Source organism: Chenopodium quinoa, unplaced genomic scaffold (genome assembly GCF_001683475.1).
Source record: "Chenopodium quinoa cultivar QQ74 unplaced genomic scaffold, ASM168347v1, whole genome shotgun sequence".
In the NCBI taxonomy this organism is placed as follows: Eukaryota; Viridiplantae; Streptophyta; class Magnoliopsida; order Caryophyllales; family Amaranthaceae; genus Chenopodium; species Chenopodium quinoa.
In genome coordinates, this window is record NW_018742899.1 from 1742305 (window position 1) to 1767654 (window position 25350).

A 25350-nucleotide genomic window follows, 5' to 3' on the forward strand; every position below is an offset into this window, starting at 1 on the left:
CCATTGATGTAGGAGGTTGGTTGTGGACGAGGTTGGTGATTCTATCGAAATAAAAGATATGGTAAAATAATGAATAATGATTTAGGGTTTAAATTATTAAAAATTTATCATTTCACATTAAAACATTTTATATAATTGAAAAAAATATCATATTTACAATTTATTTATATTTAATAAATTCATTATAAATTATTGGTAAAAAAAAATATTAAACTTTTATTGTTTGAAATTATTAAATACAATAAATCAAATAATTAAAAATAGATGAAAAAACCGTGCATCGCACGGGCTTCCATCTAGTGAATGATAAAACTTATCCAATACAACGTAGCAAAATACTCAGTAATTGACAACAAAAACCGTAAACTCTTTTTTTTTTTAATTTTTTTTTTTAAGACACAACCGTAAACTCTTAATTGTCTATGTGTCTTTTAAAATTACATTAATCTGGTACATTTGACCCCATAACATTTTTTTTAATTATTTACATAAAAAAAATTAATTCATTGGATGTACATCTTCCCGAATTTCTTCCCGTCTTTCTATTTCTCGTACCAAAACCAAATTCTAACTTCCTCAAACCCTTGTATTTTTCGCTAATTTGCCCCTTTTAAAGCTCTGTAAACACTTTTAATTGATCCTAAAATTGCTTAATTCGATTCTACTGTTTATCTTCTGATCTATTTCTGCAAATCCCTGTTTTATTTTTTTCTCTTAATAAATTTAAATATATTTGTCCTTTTTCACGAGAAAATTCTGAAGAAACCATGAGGAAGAAGCTCGATACTCGTTTCCCTGCTGTATGTTTCTTTCTTTCTCTCTCCTCTTCCCTTAATTTTTTTTTCTTCTTAATTTATTATTGATCTGTTCTGATTATGTAACCAGATCTGAATTTTTATGGGTATTTTTTTAATCTATGTTTTAATCCTTGGTTTTCGTGGGTTGTAAATTTGATTGTTATATACTATTATAAATTAAGTGGATTTTGTGAAAGTTTTGGTGTTTAGATTATTAAATTTGTGGATAAAAGGATTTGGGTGTTTCATATTCTGTCGAATTTAGTAGGTTTTATCATATTTTTGGCTAAAAGATTGATGCTTTTTATGATAATATGATCTGGGTCATGTTCAATTTGCCTTACTTTGAGTGTTTGATTGGTTCAATATGGTTGAATTTGCTTTTTGTTGGAAAAATTCTGTGGTGCTAATTTTTAGGGGTCAAAATCAAATTAGTTTTCTGATAGTTTTGACTTTTGATGATGATATTTTTGTATTCTGCTGTTGTTGATCTTCATGAATGGAGGAGTAGGAAAGGTTGTGAACTGTGAAGGCTTGATTGGGTTTGAAAGTTGAATCATTATGTCAAAAGGTTGCAATTAGAGGAAGGATATGCTGAATTTTTCAACTGAGCTGTGTGCTTCAGGATGCTGATATGTTTATATCTGTTTATTTGTCCCGATATGGCTTAAAGAGATTGTTATTAATCGTGTAATTAGTTTGATGATGCTTTTGATCGTTGAAGCTAATGTGATTTGGAATTTTTTGTATGAGTTCAATAAATATGCTGAGTATTATGTGCTGACTTCACTGCAAGATATGGCATTTGGGATGTTACGCTTACAGAAGTTGGTCTGTGTATTAGCCAGATTTGGCATTTGGGATGATTTACTGGGTTAATTTTTTTTAATCTTAGTTATCACTGGCTAGTTTCTTGGAGAGATTTATCTGTGCACCCCTGGATTTTTGGTTTTAAATTTCAGTATTAAATTGTTGGCCCTTCATACGCCCACATTTGAGTTGTTACTGCAGTTATTATGGAGTAGCTTTTTGTAATTGTGTTCGCTGTGAAATACTTTGACGAATGAATTCGGGGCAATTAATTTGTTGGACAAAAGTGCCCAATAACTTAACAATAAGCAAAGCTAAACTCTGGGTCCCTTGTAAGATAAAATGGTCAGCCCCCCCCCCCCCCCCCCACCCTTCCCCCTTTTCTTTTGTTTAGGGATTACTGTCCACTTTACTGTGTTTTTGGATAACTGTTATGGAGAGAACAGAGGGAGAGGAGGGGAAGGAAAGGATGCGTAATTAGTTTCCATCCAAATCTTTCCAAGTTTGGAAGGGCATAGTACATTGAAAGAGGAAAAGGTTTTGGATTAATTTTAATTTCCCCCTCCTCCCCTCTTTCTCCAACATAACATCAATGAAGGCACAATTGATCTCTTGCACTCTAAATCTTCTTCCCTCCAAATTTTTTGGATCTCATTATCTTCTTATCCGAAGAAGGCATTTTTCTTTTCTAGCCCTCCTCCCTATACGCACAATATTTTTTTTTGCTACTGAGATCATTATTGCACATTGGCTTTTTGTCAATTACAGCCCATTGCAAATTTGGTTTCTTAATGCTTCACAGTATTGTATTTACATATGAGTGTTCATATGCAATTATTAGGATGTGATAATTATCAAAGGTACACTTTTGATGGGTCAATTTTTAATGATATCTTCTTGATTGAATTGGCAGGCTCGGATAAAAAAGATTATGCAAGCTGATGAAGATGTTGGGAAGATAGCGATGGCAGTTCCTGTTTTAGTTTGTAAGTAGCATCAAGTGTTAGGTTTTGAAACTTGAAATTATGATTTTGTGCTCAATCTGAATTTATATTGTGCAGCAAAGGCATTGGAACTGTTTCTGCAAGACCTTTGTGATCGTACTTATGACATAACCCTTCAAAGAGGAGCCAAAACTATGAGCTCTCTTCATCTGTAAGTTAACATATGGATTTTTTTGGCCTTATATTTTACTAAGTGTTGACTGTCTTGCAATTTTAAGCTCTTATGCGGTGTGTGTGGAATTTTTTTTAATCTTTGGTTGTTTGGCACTACCTATTGGAGGTCCTCTAATTGTATATTTTATATAGGTGAATCAAGCTTTCAGATGGTTTTGATGTGATTAAAAATAATTAAAGGTAGTCTAGTTGCTTAAGTGAACGGACATCTACCAAATGAATACATATAACTTGTTACACTTTGATTGCACACGCTTGCCTATGCACAACTTTGCCCATCATCATCTTTAATTGATATTGGTAAAAGCTATATAAAAAATTAATTTTTTGAAAATATACTCCAATATTTTTTAAAGTTCGACTCACTTATTTCAGATTGTTATTTCTAAGCAATTTTGGGTAAAATGAGTGGGTGTAAGAAAATAGTGTATCCCTACCTTTTTAAAAGTATGACTAAACGCTTAAGAATAGTGTTGAGACAATTATATCCCTTAATATGTTGATTTACATACTTACCCTTATATTATATTTGTTACACTTATGAATAGTTTAGAGACAATTATGCCCCTTAAAGTATTTATTTATACATTTACCCTTAAATATATTTGATCCATTTTTAAGAATAATGTTGAGAACTTGAGATAATTATACCCTTTGTTTATTTACTTATTTACCCTCATTAATGTTAATTGGCTCTATTTTTTATAAAATTCTTAAGAATAGTGTGTGAGCATTTATACGCTAAAATATTTGTTTACCTATTTTCTCTTAATTCCGGAAACAACTAAAGTTGTGATATAAGACCAAGCAAAAAAAACTACCGGGATATAACTAGCCACTCTAGTAAAAATAAGTGAAAGGGTTGAAAGGTGTAAATAGTGTAGGATTAAGAGCACAAATGGAGTAAGGTAGTAAAACGAATTTGTTAAGTGCAATGAAGTAAAAGTGAATCATCGAACTTTCTGAAACACCTAGAAACGGAAAGTGAGTAGTAGTTTATTACGATTAAACTAACATCATCTTACATACTGATATACTTCCTCCGTTCCCCTAATATTGCAACAATTATCATTTTAGATAGTTTCACAAATATTGCAACATTACCATATATTCTCATACTTTCTCTCTATCTCTCTCCTCATACTATGGGTCCCTATATTTATTTCTCTCTATCTCTCTCCTCATCTTAAATTCTATGTCTTCCCCCATTGTTGCGATATTAGGGGAACAGAGGAAGTATAATATTAAAGTATGGTCAAAGTGGGTTATATGAAAAGTATATTTATGCTAAATCTTATAATAGGAAATACTTGGCAACTATTTTGGCTTTTTGACATTGTCATGTAAGTGTAGTGGATTTTCTTTTGCTGCTCATTTTATGGTTTGTATTAATAATTGGATTTATACGCTTTTATTTACCCTTTTAATTATAGGTGGGGGATGTTATATCATTTACTCCATAATTGCCTAGCTTCTAAAAATTCCCTAAATACTAGAAGGTAATTCGAAGTAATGGTTTGACAATAAGAATCCACTGTGACGAGGGTGAGAATAAGTATTTATTTTCCTTTTCATTTTCACTAAGGCTGAGGATGAGAATGGAATGAGGCAAATAGAATTGAAAGGTGATTAATTGGGTCATATATTGCTTAATAGTAGTCTTGTTGCTTGTACGGATTAACTGCTTAATGGAATACCTTTTTATGACATGACTTTTTTGCCAATTGTCATTTCATCTTAAGAGCTATTACCAAGCAGCTATTATAAGTGTCATAGTTTAAAATTTTAGAAGCCTAGATAATGTAGAAGTATACGCATTGCCCATGTATAAAACTGAAATATTCATTAAGACTTATCTCAAATGAGTACTGGTCTTTTACCAGCTTTAATTTGAATGCTCCTTTTTTGACATCTTTAATGTTAGTGCAAGGGTAATTACCTTGAGATTTTTATTTGACTAGTGAAGGACTGTAGATAATTCTTTTGTAGGATTTTGCATATTGATAGCATTTCCCTATAATCATGTTTGACAAGGGGTTGTGAAAGTTGGTTTTGTTATAAGTTATCCTGGCATATGATGTTACGTAGTGAGACTGTGAGATGCTCATTTGTGCTTTAAAAATCATGGTTTAGTGAGACTAAAAAAGTTATTTGTGACACATGATCTCTGGTGTTTGCTGGGAACAAGGAATTCGCCAATCGTCTTCTTGGAAGAAACTGCCCAAAAGAGAAGATTCAGTCAGGGGCTTCTGGGCCATGTAAACTTCTCTATTGCAAGCTTTTCTTGTGTATATGGCTTGTGTATTAGTTTCTGACATATATGTGCTTCTATGTACAGTACTGCCATTTATTAGTAATCCTTTTGTGAATTAGGCTTTGGGGATCAGTGATTCCTTGTGAAAGCTTGAGATTATTTAGAAACAAAAATAGATTGGTTCCTAGGTGCCCTTTAACAATAGGGAGCCCCATACACCTAATCAGATTAAATACTCCCATAGTCCCATGAAACCTGTTTACTGTTTGCATTTCTAATACTCTTGTTTATGTTTTGCCTTTTTCTGTGGAGGAGGGTTTTATGTGTGGCATGAGAACACTGTCGGACAACCATAATGTTCTCTCAGGGGGTTTAAATTGCCATCTGATGTCACCATCTATTTTTCCCTGTCTCAATTTGTTCAGCTATTGATTTTTTCTTAATGGGTGGTGGCAGAAAACACTGTATACATAGCTTCAGCATGTTTGATTTTCTGAAGGACGTGGTGAGCAAGGTTCCTGATTATGGTAATTCTGATGCAAATGCAGATGACCGAACTGCTATGAAGAGAAGGTGAGTGCAATTGCTGTCTGAACTTTGATGGGTTTTGTGCTCTCTTCTTTCCTGTGGATTTACTTTTAGAATGCTCTATAAGAAATGACAGTTCAAACCTTTTTTGCCAGGAAATCTGCTGTTGACGAGTATCATGACAGTGATGAAGAATTGAAGAAAAGCAGGATGGTGAGATACTTGCATACTATTGGTTTTCCTTATCCTTTTTTTTTTATATACGTTGTATATTCAGTTTTCTACATGCAATGATTCTGCTTCATTATTTGCAAAATGACATCGATAATAGTTTTCTTTTCATTTTTTTAATGAATAAAATAACTTGGAATAAAGTACTGATATGGTTGAGGCAAAATTGAAGATTTTCTTGAAGTTCTCAGTTGTATAAAAGTATGCAGGCAAGTTACTGTTAAAATGGCACTCTAGAACTTTACTAGTACTTCATTTTGGTGATATACTCTCCAATTTTCCATGTTCTTGTTTGGTAGACTAATGGAATACTAGAAAAATTGTTAAGATCACATAAGTAAATACAACGTATTAGTCTAGATAAGTTCAGATAAGTAAACTTCAGATAATAACTTGAACCAAAAAGTGCCTTAATCTGGTAATACACGTTCTAAGTTGGTAGCTGGAAGGTTTGTTTCTCCGTTTTCAGGTTGTGAGGGGGTTGGTTTGAGCTTTGACCAGTAAATTATATTCATACAAATGGTTGTGATCAAATAACCAAAGACTCCTTACATTACATAGCATTACAGCAATGAGTGCACAAATTAATGTGAAGAATCTAAAATTTTTTTTCCCTTGTTTTTTTTCTGTTTGTATTCTTGGTCTTTTTTTTTTTTGAACACAAGAAGGGAAATATATGTATTCTTGGTCTTCTTTGATTTTGTAAAGAAAGCATTTTTCTTTTCCTGTCAACCCTATGGTAAACTATATATATATATGTTTGTTATTGCTTCCATCTGACTGTTTACTAGTAATAGTGTTTTAATTATTTAGTAATCTATGGTTTATAATAGCCTTTGTTGACTAAATGCAGCAAGAAATGAGCCATGCCAGCGGCAGTGGTAGAGGTAGAGGGCGAGGCCGAGGGAGAGGTCGTGGGCGGGGAAGGCCCCCATTAGAAAGAGAGACACCCTCTCACCATGAGATGGAAGCCGAGCCATCGACAGTTTTTGAGCCTATCAACAAGCCCTGCCCTATCCAAGTACCCAACACAGACGATGATCCCAATAAACCAGATCCAATGAAGGAGAGTCCTGTTGTGGGTGATGCAGACACGGCAGTCCGGAATTTTGATTTAAATGCTGACGTAGTAGCTGCTGAAAACCAGGAAGTAGGACCCACTGTAACAGCAACAGAAAATGCTGCTGCATCAGTTGAACCACCTCCTGAAAGCAAGAATGAAGAGTTGCTCTCTGAGGTTGATGGGATGGCCATCGACCCACATCAGATTGCCCAATTTAACTCAAGAATAGACGAAGATGAGGACTATGATGAAGAGTAGCTGGTGAAAGTGTCAATGTAGGAGAAAATAGGAGAAAATGTAGATGAAAGTGGAGACCTATTCCTTGGGGGGGTTAAGGAAAGACACTAGAATCCTTTAATTATGGTCTCTGCTGGATCTGTATAATTGATGATTAGTAGGTTTTCTAATTAGGTTGTAAGGCTTGCATTGTTATCATCTTTAGTTGCAGAAATTTTTAACGTAGTTGGATGTCACAGTGCACAGTCTCGTCATTTTCGGAGTACTCTGAATGTTTTCTCTTTATGTTCTCGAGTTTTTTTTAGGATATTTGACATTTAAAGAAGGAAAATGATACATGCAGCCTGCATATAAAAGTTAAGTGGAAATATTAAGCATTAAATTGTGTTTTTGCTATAATCTCCAATAAATGCAACAAGGAACGTAAAAAGTATTCCCAACGGACCAAAATTGCAAAAAGCAAGGAAATAAAGCAATTAAACCATCCCCTCATGTTAGGGTTTATTATCCTTATAAGTGCAAGTAGTGTGGGAAATTTAAGTAAAACAAAAACCCAGATTATGCAACTGATATTAAAGGCAAGAACCAAACCTCCAATGATGGTAAGTTTTGCAAATCGAAAATCCTATAGTAAATGTAGTTATATCGTTATGTACTACTAATTTAGCTAAGTTGTTGACTCATTTGTTTTATTAGAGGTACTATTATCAAATCTTTTCCCCCTACAATAATTTTTTTTCATGATATACTAATTTTTTTTATCTTTATTTTTTTATTTTTTTTCTCCACGAATATTATGTTATATTAACACAACCGTGAAGGAGAATTGTCAATATTTTTTTGATAGAATTTGATACTTTGATAGCACGATACCCTTACGAGCCTTACCCTTTTTTATTTATTTTTTATTTTATTTTTATATTTTTAAATTCACCTTCCTTTGTACGAAGTTTATTGCTCTAAGCTTCTAATTACAGTATAACAACATCCAACTATCCAAGCCTCCAAGTATATGGTAGATGGAGACGGAACATTTCAATCCCAAGGCCGAGCACATTTACACTTTTTGATTGTAAGACGGGAATTATAATGGCCGATTGGCCGTATATTGCCTAAAGATTAACTTACATTCATTTGTTTGATTTCAATTTTCGTTAATTCAGAAATAATTGGTTCTATTAAAATACATTAAGAACAAATTCAAATCAGCAATGGATTAATTCACGATTAGAAACTAACACAGTACAAATTAGGGTTTTAGATTAACGAGGGAGATAATAAAATTGATGAAAGCAAATAATTTACGTCAATTGAATTTTCAAGGTTACACATAATGTATAACAACCATTTTTTTACGAGGGAGAAATTACTACTTAAAAGAAAGAAATTATTGTTACACATAATGTATAACAACCATTTTTTTGTAAATATTACGCATAATATAAAACAGAGGTGGTATGTATACCTAATGCTGTAATCTAAAGATTTGTAAGTTGGAAGTGTAACCCCTCTTTTAAGATAAAAAGAACAGAGAATAAGAAAGCAATCTTCATTATACATAATTAAAGACATACATTGAAATACGACGGTACCACTACCACAAAAGTCGAGATTATTACACTCAAACCAAGTCAGCTGTGGATCTCCAACACTCAATCCTTCTTCTCGAACTCAGGCTCAATGTTGCCCATCTGATTAAGGTTATAGTTGCCTTCGCTGTTTTTGTGCACCTCCACATTGAAAGACTCCTGCTTCTCTCCTCTCTTCACTTTGAGGTGCAGGTTAAACTTAGCAGTTTCTTCCACAACCTGTCATTTAAAACAGTTTGCATCAGAGTTTAAGCATATATTGTCCGTATTATGCAGCTTGACTACCTGAGAAACTACGAATATCACTGAAAGTTAATTAATTACTCACACTCAGCAAATCTCCCTCAGCCCCAGATCAATAACAAGACGGGAGGCTACTAATTATAATTGACCCCAAACCTCAGTTCTGTTAGCCAAATCTTTGATTCACTCAGTTGTTTATAATTGTACTTCCAAATTTGCGAAGGTGTGGGAAGAGAAGTTGGTATTTTTGCTTAATTTCTTTAAAATGAGATCGAATCAAATGCCCACATATACACCTTTAGGGAGTACAGTTTCGTCTACCCTTCTCAAGTTAGGAGGGAAAAAAACGTGATTCTTATGATTCAAAGAGCAACTTAGAGTGCCAATAACTAATCGGAGGACGAACCTCAGCCGTTGCATGAGAAACTTCTTGCAGTTCGTATGGGAATAAAGAGTTGGATCTTTGCTGAATGGTCTTGAGAGCATGATGTGCAGCATTTTGCACTTCAGGGTCGTGGACAGGCACATCTTTCCATCCTGGGGTATGCCCTTCTGTACATACAAGCAAAAGTTAGTGCCAGCACACTGAAGATCACATAGAAGCAAAGCGATGGATGATGACAAGGTATAAATCATGCAAGAAAGGCGTATAATGAAATTTTCCAAAATTATTCAGTTAAAATGCCTCAAGAAATCAAGCAAAATACAAAAATCATTCAGCAGCACAAGAAGTAGTTGGTCTCCATTCATCATAGGTAGTAATTCCCAAAATCATATAAGGGTTACCTAACAATCGAGTATTATTATCAGTCTGATATGCATTTTGCCACCTAACTATTTAAATTGGGCCAAAAATTACCCTATTGATGTTATAGACTGCCTTCGTAAATACACAGTACGTGGGGGATTAGAGTATATACCACTGGTTGCATCTTTTTCACAGAGCCAGAACTGAAAACCTAATGAAAAAGCTGAGTAGCTGACTTAAGGATGAACAATCAACACCTAATAAAATGCCTGACTAAAAGACGATACTTGTTGGTGCTCCGGTGCAATCTTTAGTGGGTTATAGTTAACAGGTAATTCCCATTAAAAACGACAATAACAGAAAAAGGTGGGGAGCCATTAGGCAAAAATTTAAAAACCTCATTAAGGTACCCTAATCTTGATCGAAATTCTATCCAACCCACAACAGTTATCATGATTTAAACAATGATGTCAATTGCTCTTGAGCCACTTCAAGGGACTCTAGATAATGAAATAAGTGAAAGTAAAAGTCCTTCATTTAAAGCAGAAGTATGAAGCAACAACTTAACTACTCAAATTTTTAGTTTCTGGGAGAAAACAGTCAAATTAGCATAGCAAAACATAGAGAGTATAATAGTCATTGTGGAATGGATTACAAACTTACAGACAGCAACAAATTTTCAATACCCTGCAATTAAAGTCACGCTCCAAGCCTATATATATTATATAGTAAAGAAACATATCAAGAAAATTCAAGTTTATCTCTGAGATAAACATGGGAATATATCTCCTCTCACAATATATTGTTCTATTTTTATTTTCAAAATAATAAAGTGAAATAGTAAAGTGGCACAGAAATAAATGCATAAAGTTGTGAGAGGAGATTAACATGGACAGAGATTAACTGAGGCTCCCTCTATAGAGCATAGCCAGCCGTTAACCATTTAGGGTGGTTATTAGGTGAGAGGGTGTAAAAATATTATAAAAAATTATAAAGAGAGAAAAAGAAGGAGAGATAAAACAATAACCTGGTTTAACCAGGTTATTGTAACATGGTTATTGAATAAAATATTCACCCACTTTTGCAAGATTCTCCACTTATTGAAGAAAATTTATGGGCAACCATCGAGATACATTGGTTATAAAAGTGGTTACAAATGAGGTGGATGATAGAGAAATGAATAAAATAGATGATAACCACAATAATTGTGGTTAACCATTGGGTATACTCACGCTTCATCCTACAAAAAACTTCATGATCTTTTCATTCGATTAATTTCATTAGATTCTCATCTTGTTTAAACTAAATCCAAAGCATATAGAAACTAGAAATTCTCCAAAACCGGTTAAGAAGGAAACCAATTCATGATCGTTTTCGCAAGCTCATACAAATTACCAAACTTCCAAGATCAAACTACCATAATGCAAATATATTGAGATTTTTTAATCAACACCACTAATCATTTTCGCAATGATAACTCTTAACATGAACCTTAATCATTACCTCTATTAGCACCAAGGTCTGAAGAACTGAATGCAGCAGGGGACTCCTCAGTATGCTTGAATTCCTGCAGCTCCTTAAAGTTCAACCATGGCTTCACCCATACCTTTGCTTCATACAGTTTCTTCTTACCGGCATCGATGGCTTCGATGGTGAAGTGGTGCAACGTGCCCGCAACCACCTGTTCCTTTGCCTTTATAACCCTTGCGAACTCCAGCATTCCATTCTTCATTAGCATAAATTGAGAAATTATGAGAATAATGTTTTGATCACAATTCACAATACTAGTAATGTTCTAATGTTAAATAAATAAATATCAATATATGGTACTCGAATTTGAGTAATTTCTAAGCCTATTACCCCCAATGATTCAATGAATGCCAGTTATAAACAGGCAAACAGCAAACAAATTTACTTTAGTTTCTGATGGAAATAAGTTGAAAGAAGATCATAAAGTTAATTAAATTCCTAAATTTCTCATATAAAAATAAAATAAACGCAAACAAAAATTAAAAATCCCAGCAAAAAATATGATCAACGCAGAAATCATGATCAAACCCTATCTTCCAAAACAAAGGAAAAAGAAAAACCCACAGAATCCCAGTAAAAATTATGCAGAACAATGAAATGAGTAAGTTCAACATTTGCAAAAATTTAAAAGTAAAATTTGAACAGAAAAAAAAAAAAAAAAAAAAAAAAAAAAAAAAAAAAAAAAAAAAAAAAAATTAAACTGTGGATTGGACAACTACAAAAAATTGCAGAAAATTGAAAGAATAAGAAAAACCCAGAAAAATTCATGCAAAACTATGAATCGGGCAACTTCAAAAATTGCAAAAAATCAAGAAAAAAAACCTCTTTCTTGTTGTGTTCATCAACGGCAAAACGAGCAAGGTTTTCAATCTCAGCATCATTGGAAACACCTTGAGATTCGCGCAAACCACCGAGAGTAGCCATAGAAGGTTGAGATTCAAAATCAGAGCAATACCCTTTTGATCGTTGGAATATTAGGAGAGAGAAAAAGAGAAGAAAAAGGAGAGATGAAGAAGAAGAAGAGTGGTGGAAGAAGAATGAGATGCTCAACATAGATTTATACCACCGTTTTTTTGTTTTGCTTAATGAGTAAGTATTAATGAAGAGAAAATGGAAAGATGGATTTTTGCAAGACGAAAGTATCGGTTGTTTGTTTGATTTTGTTTGCGGTTTATTGATGACACTGGTATTGTTTTGGGCTCTTCTTCTGCCAACTTACGTTGCACACTTACCGAGTTGCCGACTCTTTCTCTTTTTAAAAGTTCGACACGTATTGAGGGGCTTGGTTTGAGGGTGTTGTCGAATTTTCGAACTTAATAGAGCTGCTAGTTGGATACTTTCTTTGTTTCCAAGTTCAACTGGCTTTTTATATCAAAGCCATGTTAGGTAAATGGTTTTATGGTGGCTTTTTGGTTAGTTTTTGGCTTTTTTATGTGGTCAAACAATAAAAAAAAAAGTGTTTGGTAATTGACTTTTTATTCAGCGAAAAAGCTGGTTTTTAAGCCATAATGTAAAAGCTGATATGAGTAGCTTTTTTTGTTGGCTTTTGGCTTGTTGACCCATAATTATCTTATAAACAGCCACAAAATTTACCAAATAATTTTATAAACAGCCAGCTTAAAGATCCAATTTCAAAAGTCATTATAAACAGCCAAACATTCCAGTAGGTCAAACAAGTCAAGTGAACCAGTCAATCGCCAACAGCCAACAGCCATTTGTCAAACAAGGCCCAAATCATTTAATTATTATTATTTAATTCATTCGAAAAAACATATAAAGAAATTTCATGCCTCTAATAATTTGAGTCATTGATATTTCAATTGTTGGTATAATGTAAGAATATCATCAATACTATCCCACCTGTCTCATCTCACACTATATATGTAAACCAATTTACCTCATCTCTTACATTGTTCATTTTTCATCCACCTTTACCCCATCTCTTCTACTCAATCCATTTTTTTCATATACCTTCTCACATTTTCAATGCATTCCTAGAAAGAACAGCCTATAATAAATGAGTCAAAGTTCAAACTTTTGAGGATGGAAATACTACTTCAAATGATCCGAAGTAGAAAAATTAGAATCATAGTAAAATTTTGTTAAAATATCACCAAATGGTTATTTTATGAGTTTAGCTAGGTTATGCTTGGTTGGCCGCTTAAATTCATGTGGACATTTAAAATTTTCATGAATTTCATTTTGGACTTCTTGTTTGGTTGACACAAAACAGTGAAAATGGAGGCAATGACAAATTTATGGGAATTTTAACTTCCCTCAAAACATGGGAATTTACTTACTTAACTCCCTATGGGAATTTACTTCCTCTATTATCAACCAAACAAATTTAATTTGATGAATTCTCATGATTTTGATGTAGGAATTTAATTCCTAAAAATTGAAATTTTATGGAAATTTTCACTTCCCTAATAAATCAAACGACCCCTAGATTTAAAGTAAGATAAAGAATTACAAAACGGTAAGATTAGTTATCGATTTTCTTAAAACTGTAATAAACACGGACGTGCCAAATACAGCATGAACATGTTATCCTTCACAAAAACTTGATGGCTCATACGTACTTGAACAATTAAGTGAACTAACATCAAACATCATGAACCTTCATTTGCACGGGCGTGTCTAGGACTCTGTCAACTCTTTGCCGCCCCTTCAATATATGTTTCGTTTATCAGTCATGTCCAAGTCGTAACACTTTGAGACTACTTCTATCACTCCTAAACTTATCTACAATCTCGAGTTCTCGACACTATATTCAGATCAACATATTTGTCAATAATATATGTTAAGTTCTACTAATTAATGACTTGGTTAAAGTTTTGGGAGGTTGGTACACAAGATCTAGGATCAAATCTCAGCTATATCATTGTCTTTTAAAACTTTTCTACACAAAGCATGTAAGGGAAAATTGAAGTTTATTTGATCCACACAAAATATGTTGATATAGCAAATTAATTAAATATCCTTACTCTCTTATTAAATTGCTTCATCCTTCCTTTTTATAGGTTCAATTGTCTTTTCATCCTTATTTTTTTGGTATGAATGGGGAAGATTGAAGTTAGGGATTCAATCGTACGAAGAATTATTTGAGGAATCCAATATTTTATTCGTATTTGTATATCCTTGATTTGGTATGAGTTGAGACACGGAAAAAAAAAGATATAGCAAATTAATTAAATATCCTTACTCTCTTATTAAATTGCTTCATCCTTCCTTTTTATAGGTTCAATTGTCTTTTCATCCTTATTTTTTTATCCTTCCTTTCATATTACAATACAACACCTCTTTCTATGGATAAGGGGTGAATTTTATCTCTACCCTGATATCCTTTATACCGAACAACTCGTTAATTTTCTAAATTGAGATAAGTAAACTTTATTTAGAATTCCAATACGATAAAACACCTTTTCTTTTACCATATTTCAAAAAATTAATAAACATGATACATACATTGATGATGATGAAATGTAACACAAAACTTTAAAATTGACAAAATATAATTACATTTTAATTTTTTAAATAAGAAAAGAGTACAGTTGGTGCAGCTGTCTCCACTACCAAAAATTGAAAAAATGTAGGTAGTCGTGCTCACTCCTCCTCAAAGTTTGACGCATTCAGAAGTCAAACTCACCACCTTATCTCTCTTCTTCATGATCATCTTTTTTTTCTATCTTCATGTCATTACATCATGCATTCTTGACCCTCTTTTGCTCCTTATTTTCTCCTTTCTTCTAATACATTTCATTTGTATTATTCATCATATTAAACATCATATATACAATATACCTTAGCTAGCTAGCTTGGTTTACGTACGTAATCTTTTGTTTCTTTCATTATCTATTGTGTTTTGCTTTGTTTCAAATCAAATCGTCTGTTGTCGTTGTCGCTGTTGTTGTCTTCGTGGTTGTCGATCCATCATGTCACTGTTCCGGCGATCATTCTCTAGGAGGCTTCCTGATCGTCTTCTTGAAATATCTGAACGTATATATGGTATATATAAATTTCCTTACACTTAATTATATTATGATTTTGCATATGCATGTCCTCTTAGCTTCTTATATGATCATACATAATCATATTATAACAAAAAAATATCGTTGTAAATCTTGTAATAGGAAAATTCTTATGCTTTAGAACATATTAAGGGTTTTGTGATAATCTTATTATTTGGGTAAAACAAAATGATATTTAACCTTTTACAAGAAATCATTTTTCATTGTAACTAGGGAATACAGTCTAATTAGAATCCATATGTACATATAAGTATATTAAGTACTTGTATAATATTAATGTTCATGGTAATGGTATATTGACGGAGCAAAATAAGTATATTTCAAACAAATAAGAGAATTCTAAATCGGGATGATTAAATACTTCTTCAAATGACGGGGAATGAACTGGCTAAGAAAGATTCATGATTTCCCTTGTGCTACCTATCCTACATATTTGTCGCGTTAGCTAACTTTTAATGCTTCATATTAAAAAAAATTAAGAAATGAAGAGTGTAGTTCTAAATTTTGAATCTACCCCAAGAAAAGTATAACAGCTATGACATTTTTGGACGTAATAATTTAAGAATACACATAATCTACACATTGTTGAGGTATATGTTTTGAGCAAGGGGTATTTTACTGGATACTACCTATATGGCTATATGTGATGCCTTTTACATCATATTGTGGCATAAAAAGCCCCAAATTTTTTAGTTAGGAGCAGTGTATGCAGACAAATAAGCATGTTTTTAGTTTATTAAGTTGAATAATGTTGATAAAACTGCCCTTTTCTTACTTACATCATGTAGTGTTCGAAAGCTGCTTCTCAACTTCCGTTAAGAGTGAAAAAGAAAGCAAGTCATACCTAGGTGGTATTGTAAAAAGTTTGCATAACTGCCATCCTGGTGCTTCTGTCATGGTGTTTAACTTCCGAGAAGGGGAGCAAATGAGCTTACTGTCAGACATACTGATTGATTATGACATGACAGTGGTGGATTACCCTTGCCACTATGAGGGATATCCTCTACTTCCGTTGGAGATGATTCACTACTTCTTAAGATCTAGTGAGAGCTGGTTATCTTTAGAGGGTCAGAAGAACGTGATCCTGATGCACTGTGAGAGCGGTGGTTGGCCTGTGCTTGCGTTCATGCTAGCAGGTCTCCTGCTTTACAGGAAGCAATACAGTGGGGAGCAAAAGACTCTTGAAATGGTATATAAACAAGCTCCTAAGGAGCTCTCTTCTGTTATATCCCCAATAAATCCTCGAGCTTCTCAGTTAAGATACCTTCAGTACATTACGGGAAGAGATTCAGCTTCAGAATGGCCTCCGTCAGATGCACCTGTAATAATAGACTATCTCCTACTAAGGAATCTTCCTTTATTAAATGGTGGGAAAGGTTGCAGGCCTGTGGTTCGAGTGTATGGCCAGGACCCTTCGGCAAAGACAAATAGTGCTCGGCTTATATTTTCATCATTCATGGCAGATGAACCTGCTTTAAATTATTCAAAGGTAAAAGTTCAGCCATACTTGAATTTTATGTATGTATATAAATGTTCATTAAGAAAAGGAGGAAAAGCTATTCTTAAACCCGGTCTCCATGCTATTTTTCGGGCATGAAAAATATGTTCCCCTTCTTTGCTTCCCTTGTCATATTAAGATAATCTGAATAATCTGAATCTCAAAGTAAAGCTCTTTAATTTTCAGAGGTTGTTTAATGCTGAACTGCAGGAAGAATGTGAGTTCGTGAAATTAGAACTTCGTTGTCAGATCCAGGGTGATGTTTTCCTCGAGTGTATCCATTTGCATGACGATCAAGTTTCAGAAGAAATGATATTCAAAGTCATGTTTCACACAGGATTTGTCCAATCAAACGTATTGGATCTCAACTGTGACGATATGGATGTTCCCTGGAACACTAAGCTCGCTAGGAATTTTAAAGCAGAGGTAATGATATGCTCCATTTAAATTTGAAAAAAAAGTCCCTAGAAAAGTAAGTTTTAATAAAGGCTATTTAAGTTCAATTTAGAAGTTTCAATAAGTCCTAGTAAGTTCAAATAAAGAACAAAGGCTATAATTGATTAGCTTGTATCTGTACTGCTGTACATGACTTATTTTATTTTTAATTTCTCTTCATGTTAGGTTCTCTTTCGAGACATGAATGAAGTACCGGTAAACATTACCTTGGAATTAGGAGCTGGGGAAGAATACAATGATTCCGACAATGAATTTTTTGAGGTTGAAGAGATTTTTACACCTTTGCCAGAGAGCGCAGACAGGAAGGTTAACGACAGTACAATAGTTCCAGAGACATATTTGGTGGATAATATTAACAGAGACTGCACATTGCACAATGGCACTCCTAGATGGGATTTGGAAGCTGAAGAAATAGATGATAATTCTTCAGAACAGAAAGTTCTTAATGATAATTCTTCAGAACAGAAAGCACTCGATGATATTCCTTCAGAACAGAAAGCTCTTGATGATATTTCTTCAGAACAGATTGCTCTCGATGATATTTCTACAGAACAGAAAACATTCGTTGATTTTTCTTCAGAACAGAAAGCTCTTGATGATATTTCTTCAGAACAGAAAGCTCTCGGTGATATTTCTTCAGAACAGAAAACACTCGATGATATTCCTTCAGAACAGAAAGCTCTTGATGATATTTCTTCAGAACAGAAAGCTCTCGATGCAGGGAATCACAAACAAGCTTCAGAAGCAGAATCTAATATAACGAGCACTTCATCAAAAAATATTGTAGTGGTTGATTTATGTGGAAGCGAAATACAAGATGTGAAAGTGGAGATTGAACAAAAACCCGTCATTACAAGTCCTGCTAGACCAAAACAGAACAAGAAAAACAAATGGCAAGAAATCACAGCAAAGACAATTAAGCAAAATAGGGTAATCTCACAGTGGGTGCCACGCGTAAAAACACCACAAGTGCCTGAGGCAAACAAATCGAAAGCACCGGTATATAAGTGGATTCCCAAAGGACCAGCTACACCTGCAGAGGCTGCAGGTGGTGAATAAATCAATAGGTTTTGCTGTTGCTGGTCTTTTCTGAGAATTTTATTGTCCATTCCAGCTAAGCTGATGGAAGCAAGTTCACAATTACAGTGAGAGCTAAAATGAGATAATGTATGAATTTTGGGTACTTTAAATGGTACCTAATACTGTATGCATATTATAAGGTTGTATTATTATTATTATTATTATTATTATAGATATAATAACCGGTATTTCTGGATCTTTTCAGATTTTTATGGCAACCAATCATGTTTGTGTGCGTGTATTTTCCCTTTTTTTTTTTTGGGGGGGGGGGGGGGTGGGGGGTGAATTTTCTTGCTATTAGTATGACTTATCTGTAGCCAAGCTTCAAAGGGTCTGAAAGCACAAATGTAAAGTTTTCGTAATCTTCTCAAGTAATTACGCTGCTTTAAGTCAGATCAGGTCCATCAGGATTCTCTACAAGAAAAGAGACGGTTTACTAACTGGATACCATTTCACTTCCTACCTCAATTCATTTAGAGGAGAAGATCCTTTCTCATTAAGAACCTCAATTCATGGATGTAGAAAACGGTCAACAGATGCATGACACTTTTGTTTTCAGTGCATGGACTATGGAGATAGGTATTCCATAGATAAGCTAATCAGAAGACATGAATAGGACAGAGGACATTAAGTTTGTTCTAATATGACGAGTTAAACAAACTTTTATCAAGAAGCCCTTTGTTCAGTTATGGGTCAGAATCGAAAATAAGACAACCAAGATTATGCTGTCAAGTGAACACTTGACAATCCCAAGAGAATGAAAACATCTCCAATACGAGTGAAGTTTGATCCAAGGAAACAAAATTGGTGGATGTTTATATAAGGAGGCCATGACTGGCTATAAATGTTAACTAATACATGAAATAAAAGGGAAAAATAAGACCACTATCAATCAACTGATACAATGATGACAGAACAAGAAAGATGTAAGGTTCTAAGAGAGGTTAAAAATCTGTACAGGCCAAGCTTGTCTTCGGCAATCATGGCTGACTGCTGAAGTCTCCAGTGATATATCAATGGCTCGATGCTGTTGTGCACGAACAATACTAATGCGTACCTCAATCTTTGACGCTGGACAGGAGTCAGTTCCAACGACAGCTGAACTCTTTGCATCAAGTCTTCCTGATGAGAGTGCTATGGGTTCCCTAAAGGTGAAAATTGTCTGGGACCAATGAGTCTTCAGTGTGTATGGGGAAGTGGATAAGTTAGCTGGCATTTCTTTGCAAAATCTGCTTGTAAAACCAGTATCAAACCACAAAACAACTCCATGACACCATGTAACTCCATTTTTCACATCACTTAATTCGGTGACACTGCCCAACTTAGGTTGTAACTCGATGCTAGAAGTAAAATCCATGTCTTCAATTTTCATGGTTGCTAAATCAAAGTTCTGAAATGAAGAAATTGGGCATTATCAGGATAAAAATCTTCAGAGTCAACTATTCTAAGGCTGAAGTTAACAAAAAACGAATCAGAAAATGCATGAAATTGAACTCAGAGCAGGAAATCCAGCCCAAGAAACCTATCTATTACCCATGTTAAGTGTCAGCAACTCTAAAATATTTTTTGGGTACATGACTCGAAATATATTGGGACTTTGCTCTTCAGAGGATGATTTAATTACTGTAATAATAGAGATCCCTTCCTCCATGTTCCACCCACCCCTCATACCCTACCTAGGTGCAAGATCAGCCACCTAATATTCAGGACGTATTCACACATTATAGTTAACAGAAGCTCTCACTCTAACTCAACACTTGAATGTAAACTATCTCCCACACTTACCAAGGGTCAGGAAACAGGACAAAATATAATCTGCAGTACTACAGATAAGGAGAACAAACCTTCAAAGTTGCAGTCTCAGTCACAATATCATGGCTATTGACAACATCAACAATGGGAAACTCAGCAGCATCTTTAACAAGTTCCTTGCCAACAGAAGACATGTCAATACCAAACACATTTTCCCAAAAGGGAAGACTGGTACAACCCCTTCCAAATCCTGCAGCAAACTGAAGAAAATTGACAAAAGATATAAGTTCCTAGCAGCATCAATACATTCAAGAGGCCAAAGGAATAAATTTCAATAAAATTACAGCAAAGAGGTGCCATGATATTTAAGTGAGTAAATATCATGTGTCTGGTCAATAAGGAGGCAAAAAGAATAAAGTTCAATAAAATTAGAGCAAAGCGGTGCCATAATAATTGAATAAATATATATCAAGTGTCTAGTCATTTTTAACATGTAACAAGTAAAGTTACTCCTAAATGAAATGACAGTATGTGATGCAAAATTACTTTGCCTCGGCTCCTGAGAGCAGAAATGACAAAAGAAAAAGAATGGGTCAACCATGTATTTTACATGAAATAAAGATGTTTTTAAGCATTCAGTTAGTTGTAGGAAACTTCAACATTTAATATTTCTGATAACTGGAAACATTTATTCATGTCTATTTCAATTATTGGAAGCATTGGCTATAGAGGCATCTCACTGTGATTGTACAGGTGTACTAAACCTCAACAAATGACCGTAAAAAGAAATATATATATATCTCACCATTGTTGCTATATCAGGCAGAATAGCACCTCCAGGCTTCAGCCATCGGTCCCGTGCAAAGAGGACAGAGCTGAGCATTGATTCATAGAGCAAACAGTACCCCATCCATTCACTCAATAAGACATCTATGGTGTGGGGTTCAATTGATACCGACTTTTCAATGTCCTCAATCATACCATGGATAACTTCAACTACACCAGGACTCTGGTTATTACCTTTGCAAATACTTTCATTCCTTAAAAAGCCATTGTCTTTTGCAATCTACAAACAGTATAATACCCTTCATTTATTACAAAGGTTTATTTGATGAAGTTGATACTGATGTTGGTATTGTGAGATCAAGAAGTTAAGCTGAAAAGCTAGAAAGCCTAGATTACCTGAGTGGCCACAGCAGCCATCTTCTCACTTGCATCCACTGCAATAACTCTTGAAGCCCCTGCCTGGGCTGCAAATAGACTAAGAAATAGTAACTAAGAATAAGCTAAAAGAATATCAGGAAATACAGTACAATAAATGGTGCACCCGAGCTATTTGAACTTATACCATAACATTGGAGTCCATACTTTTCACCTGAAGACCCTGAATTGTTATCTAATATTTCCCTTACCTAAGCATATATTTAGTGGTAAACTGAACTTACTTGCCCTTTTGTTTTTTTAAAGGATAAACTTACTTGCCCTAATTTTAACTCATTAGCCCTAATTGAAGTAAATAGCTCTTAACTGAACTTCTTTTAACCTGTTAGACCTGGCACTCATATTTGGACGAGAAAAAACATCCCACTAGAACACAATCTGGAGAGGCCAAGTACATACGAAGTGCGATTCACAGTATTATTCCCTCTAGATTACATAAAATATTAAAGAAAAATTGTCATGCCCTATATCTGTATTCTACAATCCACCTCTTGTGCCTTTAATTCCCTTCATTATGGTAAGGACAAAAGAAGAAATACTTTGACAGGGATAAAGTTTTCTTTTTCTCAAAAAAGGTCAAATGTATTCATTCAAGGTTTCAACAACAGATTGAAGAAGATATAATAGTAAATCATCAATCAAAGTTGTCCTTTCATTCAGCGATAAACACTGATTAGCAATTTCTAGCAGTAAAATCTATAGTATCTTTCAAAAGGTGTTGCCCTTTCATGGAACACCAACAGTTGGAAGTTGGACCCTCCACCTTTACATGGTGCCACATAATGCAAGTTCTTTGACATGTTTACTTAACCTTTACAAAATAATATACATCACTCCATCTTCAAACCCATGACCTATCCACTCCACCCTCAAACTTATGACCTCTAATTGATTGGTTTAACCATTACTGATGAGGTGATAGTGTTTAATGAAACCACTTTTGAACAATTCATGAGATAAGCACACTACATTCAACAATGGAACAAGAGTTTTGCTACAGTCCTGACTTAGTTGCCCCACAACTAATTTGACCCTCCAACCTCTCTTTTTAACCTCTTCCCTTTCCACCACTACTACCGCCTTTGTAATATTGCCAAGTTCCAATATTTCATCTCCGAGTAAATTTCATTCTGAAATCAAAGTCCCATTTTTTCATCTCTCTATTATCTCTCTTGATATGACTGTCATCTTGTGCAAGTGGTGCATCACACAAGATCAAAAGCTAGATAGCATTGAGCACAGCGCCAAAGCAAGAGTATTTGAGTAATAGTAGCCAAAAATTGAACAAATTCATTGTATTGAATGGCATCCAATAGACTCCACAACAAAAATTACAATCAAGAACTTCTGAGTAAGATCCATGTCTACAAGTACGTTTTCAAAAAGCTTTGAACATGATACTATCCATTAGCAATCCACTAAAATCATGCATCAGAACTTGCAACAGTGCACAATGTAAAAAAGAAACAAAAGAAGCACATAATTATTGGTACAATCACCTAAAATACATAATGTGCAGGCAACAGCAAATACAGACATTATTGTACAATTCACTATACATCTATAAAGAGATCTCACCTAAGTATACCGGTCCCACAACCAACATCCATCACGGCAGCACCACCAAAAAGAGATGGATTTTTCAAAATAGCTTGACTATATGAATCCATTCTAGCCTGCAACACCATAAGGAGGTTGTCAGTAACAGTAATGAGACCAACATAACAAACAGTTAATATGTTACCATGTCATAGGATCCAAGAAATCTAAGAAATGGGAATTTAATTGTCATGCAGAGTATAATTATTTGTATAAGTTCAGGACCTTGTCACTTAACATCTCCCGATGGATGCCAAAGGAGCTATAGGATCCAAAATAACTCTCATTTACTTTCTTAATCTCTGATGCTGCAACTCTTCCAAAAGAAGCCCTAAGGGACAGATTTTTTTGCATTTTATCAGATAAATCACACTCAACACCATTCACCATTGCTTCCCTGGAAGAGCTAGCAATAGAAGTAGAAGGCATCACTTTCGTTACTTTCTTATTCGAATCAATGGGGCTAGAGGAATCAGCATCTACCATCATTTCATCATCAGAGCATACTTTTTGCACGTCTCCCAATAAACGTGATAATTCCTTTGCTTCTCCCACTATTCGTGATAATTCCTCTTCATCAACGGGTGGCATACACTCATCTTCAAAATCTTCATCTTGATCAAAGCTATAGAGTAAAGAATCCCCTTCCATGAAGGGTTGCAAGTATTTATCATCATCCCACAAAAGCATCAACTCCTCCGAAAAGTTTGTCTCGTGAAGATGATTCAGTAGCTCTTGATTGGACTTGCACTGATGACCACAGCTCCAACAAGTGTTTTGTGCTACCTACAAACAAACAACCACATTGATTTACAGGAAAAACAAGAAAAAATAATACCATAGAAAATTCATAAGATAATTCAGCAAAAACATTAAGCGCAATTGTCTCTTATTGAACCACTTTCATTCTCAAAGAATTTGCAAAAAAATTTAAAAGGAAAATTTCGCTCAAAAAAAGTTCTTAATTGGAATGGCAAAAGCCTAAGCTACCCCAATTCTTCATTTTTTCATAAAGTACTCATGTCGGATCCTCGACCCTACTTCCTAGACACCTCATTTACGGCTAAAATAATGAATTTTTTTCGCAAAGTAGCCACACACTTGAACACGTACCCATGTCCAACACGAGTACCCAAGTCCGAATAACATAGTAAAAGAACTGATTCTAACACATTGTTAAAGCAATTAAGAACCAAATTTCACATAATATCAACAAAATAACAATAATTAAATTGAATAGACTAAAAAAGCAAAAGAATTGAAGATTAGACAAACAAACCATAGCTCTAATGTAGTTAACAAGCTTGAAGCAGCCATAAAAGTCTAACCCTAAGCTCTTTTTCAAGAGAGGGAAATCAAAATGGTGAATTGAACAACAATGTTGAAGCAATGAATCGCAAGAACTAAAGCTGAATTCACAAAACAAACACTTGAATTCGGAATCTTCATCGGCATTATCGTCATTTTCATCTGCGTTCCAATCGTTCCAACCTTGATCAATTTCGAGGTCGTCGCCATCTTCATCAATGTCGAAATCTGAATCTTCGAGCTTGTTGAATTTTTCGCTGTTTGACGCCATTGGAGGTAAGTGTGTAGTAGCTTCAATGGTTGGAAATGCAAGTATGGAGACGAGTCCTAAACCCTTTCAAAACCCTAAAAACACTCCTTTGGCCTTAGTCACTTAAAAGGCAAGACAATGCTTTGAAATTTATTCACAAACTAAAACTATGCTTTCAATATATTAAAAAGGGAATTTTATTACGAGCCGGTCCCAATTTTTCAATTGAGATACCGGATTTGTTTCTCAAATGGCATTTTTGTAATTATTTAGACATTGTAATGGGCCCCTCTGTTGGTTATGTGAGAAGATAGCATGGGATGAGATGACAGAAGTTTTTCCTTCGTTACCTCCGTCGTGTTCATCCTTCCATCTTCATTCCTTATTCCTTTCTCATCAACAATGGTGGATTCATTCCCAAGTCCCCACCAACAAACAAACACCATCCTCAGCACCAGTACACCACTAACACTGCAACAAATCCCGACCCCAACACATTGATATCGGCGGCTCGCCGTCGAAATTGACGAAAAACCCTAAGAAAAATATGTAAATTAAGGGCATGGTTAACCCTAAATGGTAGGTATTTGTCATTATTCGTGAGTGATTTCTTCATTGTTGTAGAAAATTTCGACCTCCATTAGTGAAGGATTCTCAAACTTCATTGTTGAGGATGGAGACATGGGTATGTTATTTGTGGGTTAACGCTGTTAAGCTTCCTTAGTAATAAAAAGACGAAAATACCCAATTGAGAAACATACAAGTTTCCCATGTGAAGAAACTTGTATTTTCTCTTTTATTACGGTAAGAAATATGAGAAATTTTAATTGGAGTAGTAGTGAATATATTGATGAATTGTGAATTTCTATTTACACAGGTACGTGTATATACTATTATAGTCATAAGCAAAAATATGGTACAATGATTTTTCATTTGTAGACATGAAG

The 25350-nt window shown here is 34.4% G+C and overlaps 4 protein-coding genes across 5 annotated transcripts; 2 read left to right on the forward strand and 2 right to left on the reverse strand.

Annotated features, from left to right (window-relative positions):
• The first annotated feature begins 508 nt into the window (after positions 1-508).
• LOC110727103 (dr1-associated corepressor-like) lies at positions 509-7389 on the forward strand. 2 transcript variants are annotated; one of them, XM_021906647.1, is made up of 6 exons: positions 509-800; positions 2521-2593; positions 2669-2762; positions 5496-5612; positions 5723-5780; positions 6652-7389. In XM_021906647.1, exons 1-6 carry the CDS (start codon positions 768-770, stop codon positions 7117-7119), a joined length of 843 nt encoding a protein of 280 aa, XP_021762339.1. In that variant the 5' UTR covers positions 509-767; the 3' UTR covers positions 7120-7389. The 2 variants fall into 2 exon arrangements, with proteins under 2 accessions (XP_021762339.1, XP_021762340.1); XM_021906648.1 differs by lacking the exons at positions 509-800; positions 2521-2593; positions 2669-2762 and adding an exon at positions 3521-5043.
• A 1114-nt stretch (positions 7390-8503) lies between these two features.
• Positions 8504-12458, reverse strand: LOC110727105 (cysteine proteinase inhibitor 6-like). The gene is made up of 4 exons (XM_021906649.1): positions 12031-12458; positions 11182-11404; positions 9337-9482; positions 8504-8906 (listed from the first exon to the last, which is right to left on the reverse strand). Exons 1-4 carry the CDS (start codon positions 12259-12261, stop codon positions 8751-8753), a joined length of 756 nt encoding a protein of 251 aa, XP_021762341.1. The 5' UTR covers positions 12262-12458; the 3' UTR covers positions 8504-8750.
• A 2403-nt stretch (positions 12459-14861) lies between these two features.
• LOC110727107 (formin-like protein 20) lies at positions 14862-18940 on the forward strand. The gene is made up of 4 exons (XM_021906651.1): positions 14862-15216; positions 16028-16728; positions 16948-17163; positions 17359-18940. The coding sequence occupies exons 1-4, from the start codon at positions 15144-15146 to the stop codon at positions 18250-18252; spliced, it is 1884 nt and encodes a 627-aa protein (XP_021762343.1). The 5' UTR covers positions 14862-15143; the 3' UTR covers positions 18253-18940.
• Positions 18941-19031: 91 nt separating this feature from the next.
• On the reverse strand, positions 19032-24557 carry LOC110727106 (probable protein arginine N-methyltransferase 3). The gene is made up of 7 exons (XM_021906650.1): positions 24125-24557; positions 23071-23631; positions 22825-22922; positions 21208-21286; positions 20831-21091; positions 20118-20285; positions 19032-19663 (listed from the first exon to the last, which is right to left on the reverse strand). Exons 1-7 carry the CDS (start codon positions 24422-24424, stop codon positions 19208-19210), a joined length of 1923 nt encoding a protein of 640 aa, XP_021762342.1. The 5' UTR covers positions 24425-24557; the 3' UTR covers positions 19032-19207.
• Between the last annotated feature and the right edge of the window lie 793 nt (positions 24558-25350).

What these genes read in the sequence shown, in the direction of transcription:
- LOC110727103 (XM_021906647.1), top strand. Translation starts at nt 768, where the DNA reads ATGAGGAAGAAGCTCGATACTCGTTTCCCTGCT. An exon ending in TCGATACTCGTTTCCCTGCT is followed by an intron (nt 801 to 2,520) that starts GTATGTTTCTTT and finishes TTGAATTGGCAG; the next exon opens with GCTCGGATAAAAAAGATTAT. An exon ending in ACTATGAGCTCTCTTCATCT is followed by an intron (nt 2,763 to 5,495) that starts GTAAGTTAACAT and finishes GGGTGGTGGCAG; the next exon opens with AAAACACTGTATACATAGCT.
- LOC110727105 (XM_021906649.1), bottom strand. Translation starts at nt 12,261, where the DNA reads ATGTTGAGCATCTCATTCTTCTTCCACCACTCTTCTTCTTCTTCATCT. An exon ending in AGACCTTGGTGCTAATAGAG is followed by an intron (nt 9,483 to 11,181) that starts GTAATGATTAAG and finishes TTGTATGTACAG; the next exon opens with AAGGGCATACCCCAGGATGG. An exon ending in TTTCTCATGCAACGGCTGAG is followed by an intron (nt 8,907 to 9,336) that starts GTTCGTCCTCCG and finishes TTTAAATGACAG; the next exon opens with GTTGTGGAAGAAACTGCTAA.
- LOC110727107 (XM_021906651.1), top strand. Translation starts at nt 15,144, where the DNA reads ATGTCACTGTTCCGGCGATCATTCTCTAGGAGGCTTCCTGATCGTCTT. An exon ending in CTGCTTTAAATTATTCAAAG is followed by an intron (nt 16,729 to 16,947) that starts GTAAAAGTTCAG and finishes GCTGAACTGCAG; the next exon opens with GAAGAATGTGAGTTCGTGAA. An exon ending in CTAGGAATTTTAAAGCAGAG is followed by an intron (nt 17,164 to 17,358) that starts GTAATGATATGC and finishes TCTTCATGTTAG; the next exon opens with GTTCTCTTTCGAGACATGAA.
- LOC110727106 (XM_021906650.1), bottom strand. Translation starts at nt 24,424, where the DNA reads ATGGCGTCAAACAGCGAAAAATTCAACAAGCTCGAAGATTCAGATTTC. An exon ending in TTAACTACATTAGAGCTATG is followed by an intron (nt 23,632 to 24,124) that starts GTTTGTTTGTCT and finishes GTTTGTTTGTAG; the next exon opens with GTAGCACAAAACACTTGTTG. An exon ending in CTGAGACTGCAACTTTGAAG is followed by an intron (nt 19,664 to 20,117) that starts GTTTGTTCTCCT and finishes TCTTCATTTCAG; the next exon opens with AACTTTGATTTAGCAACCAT.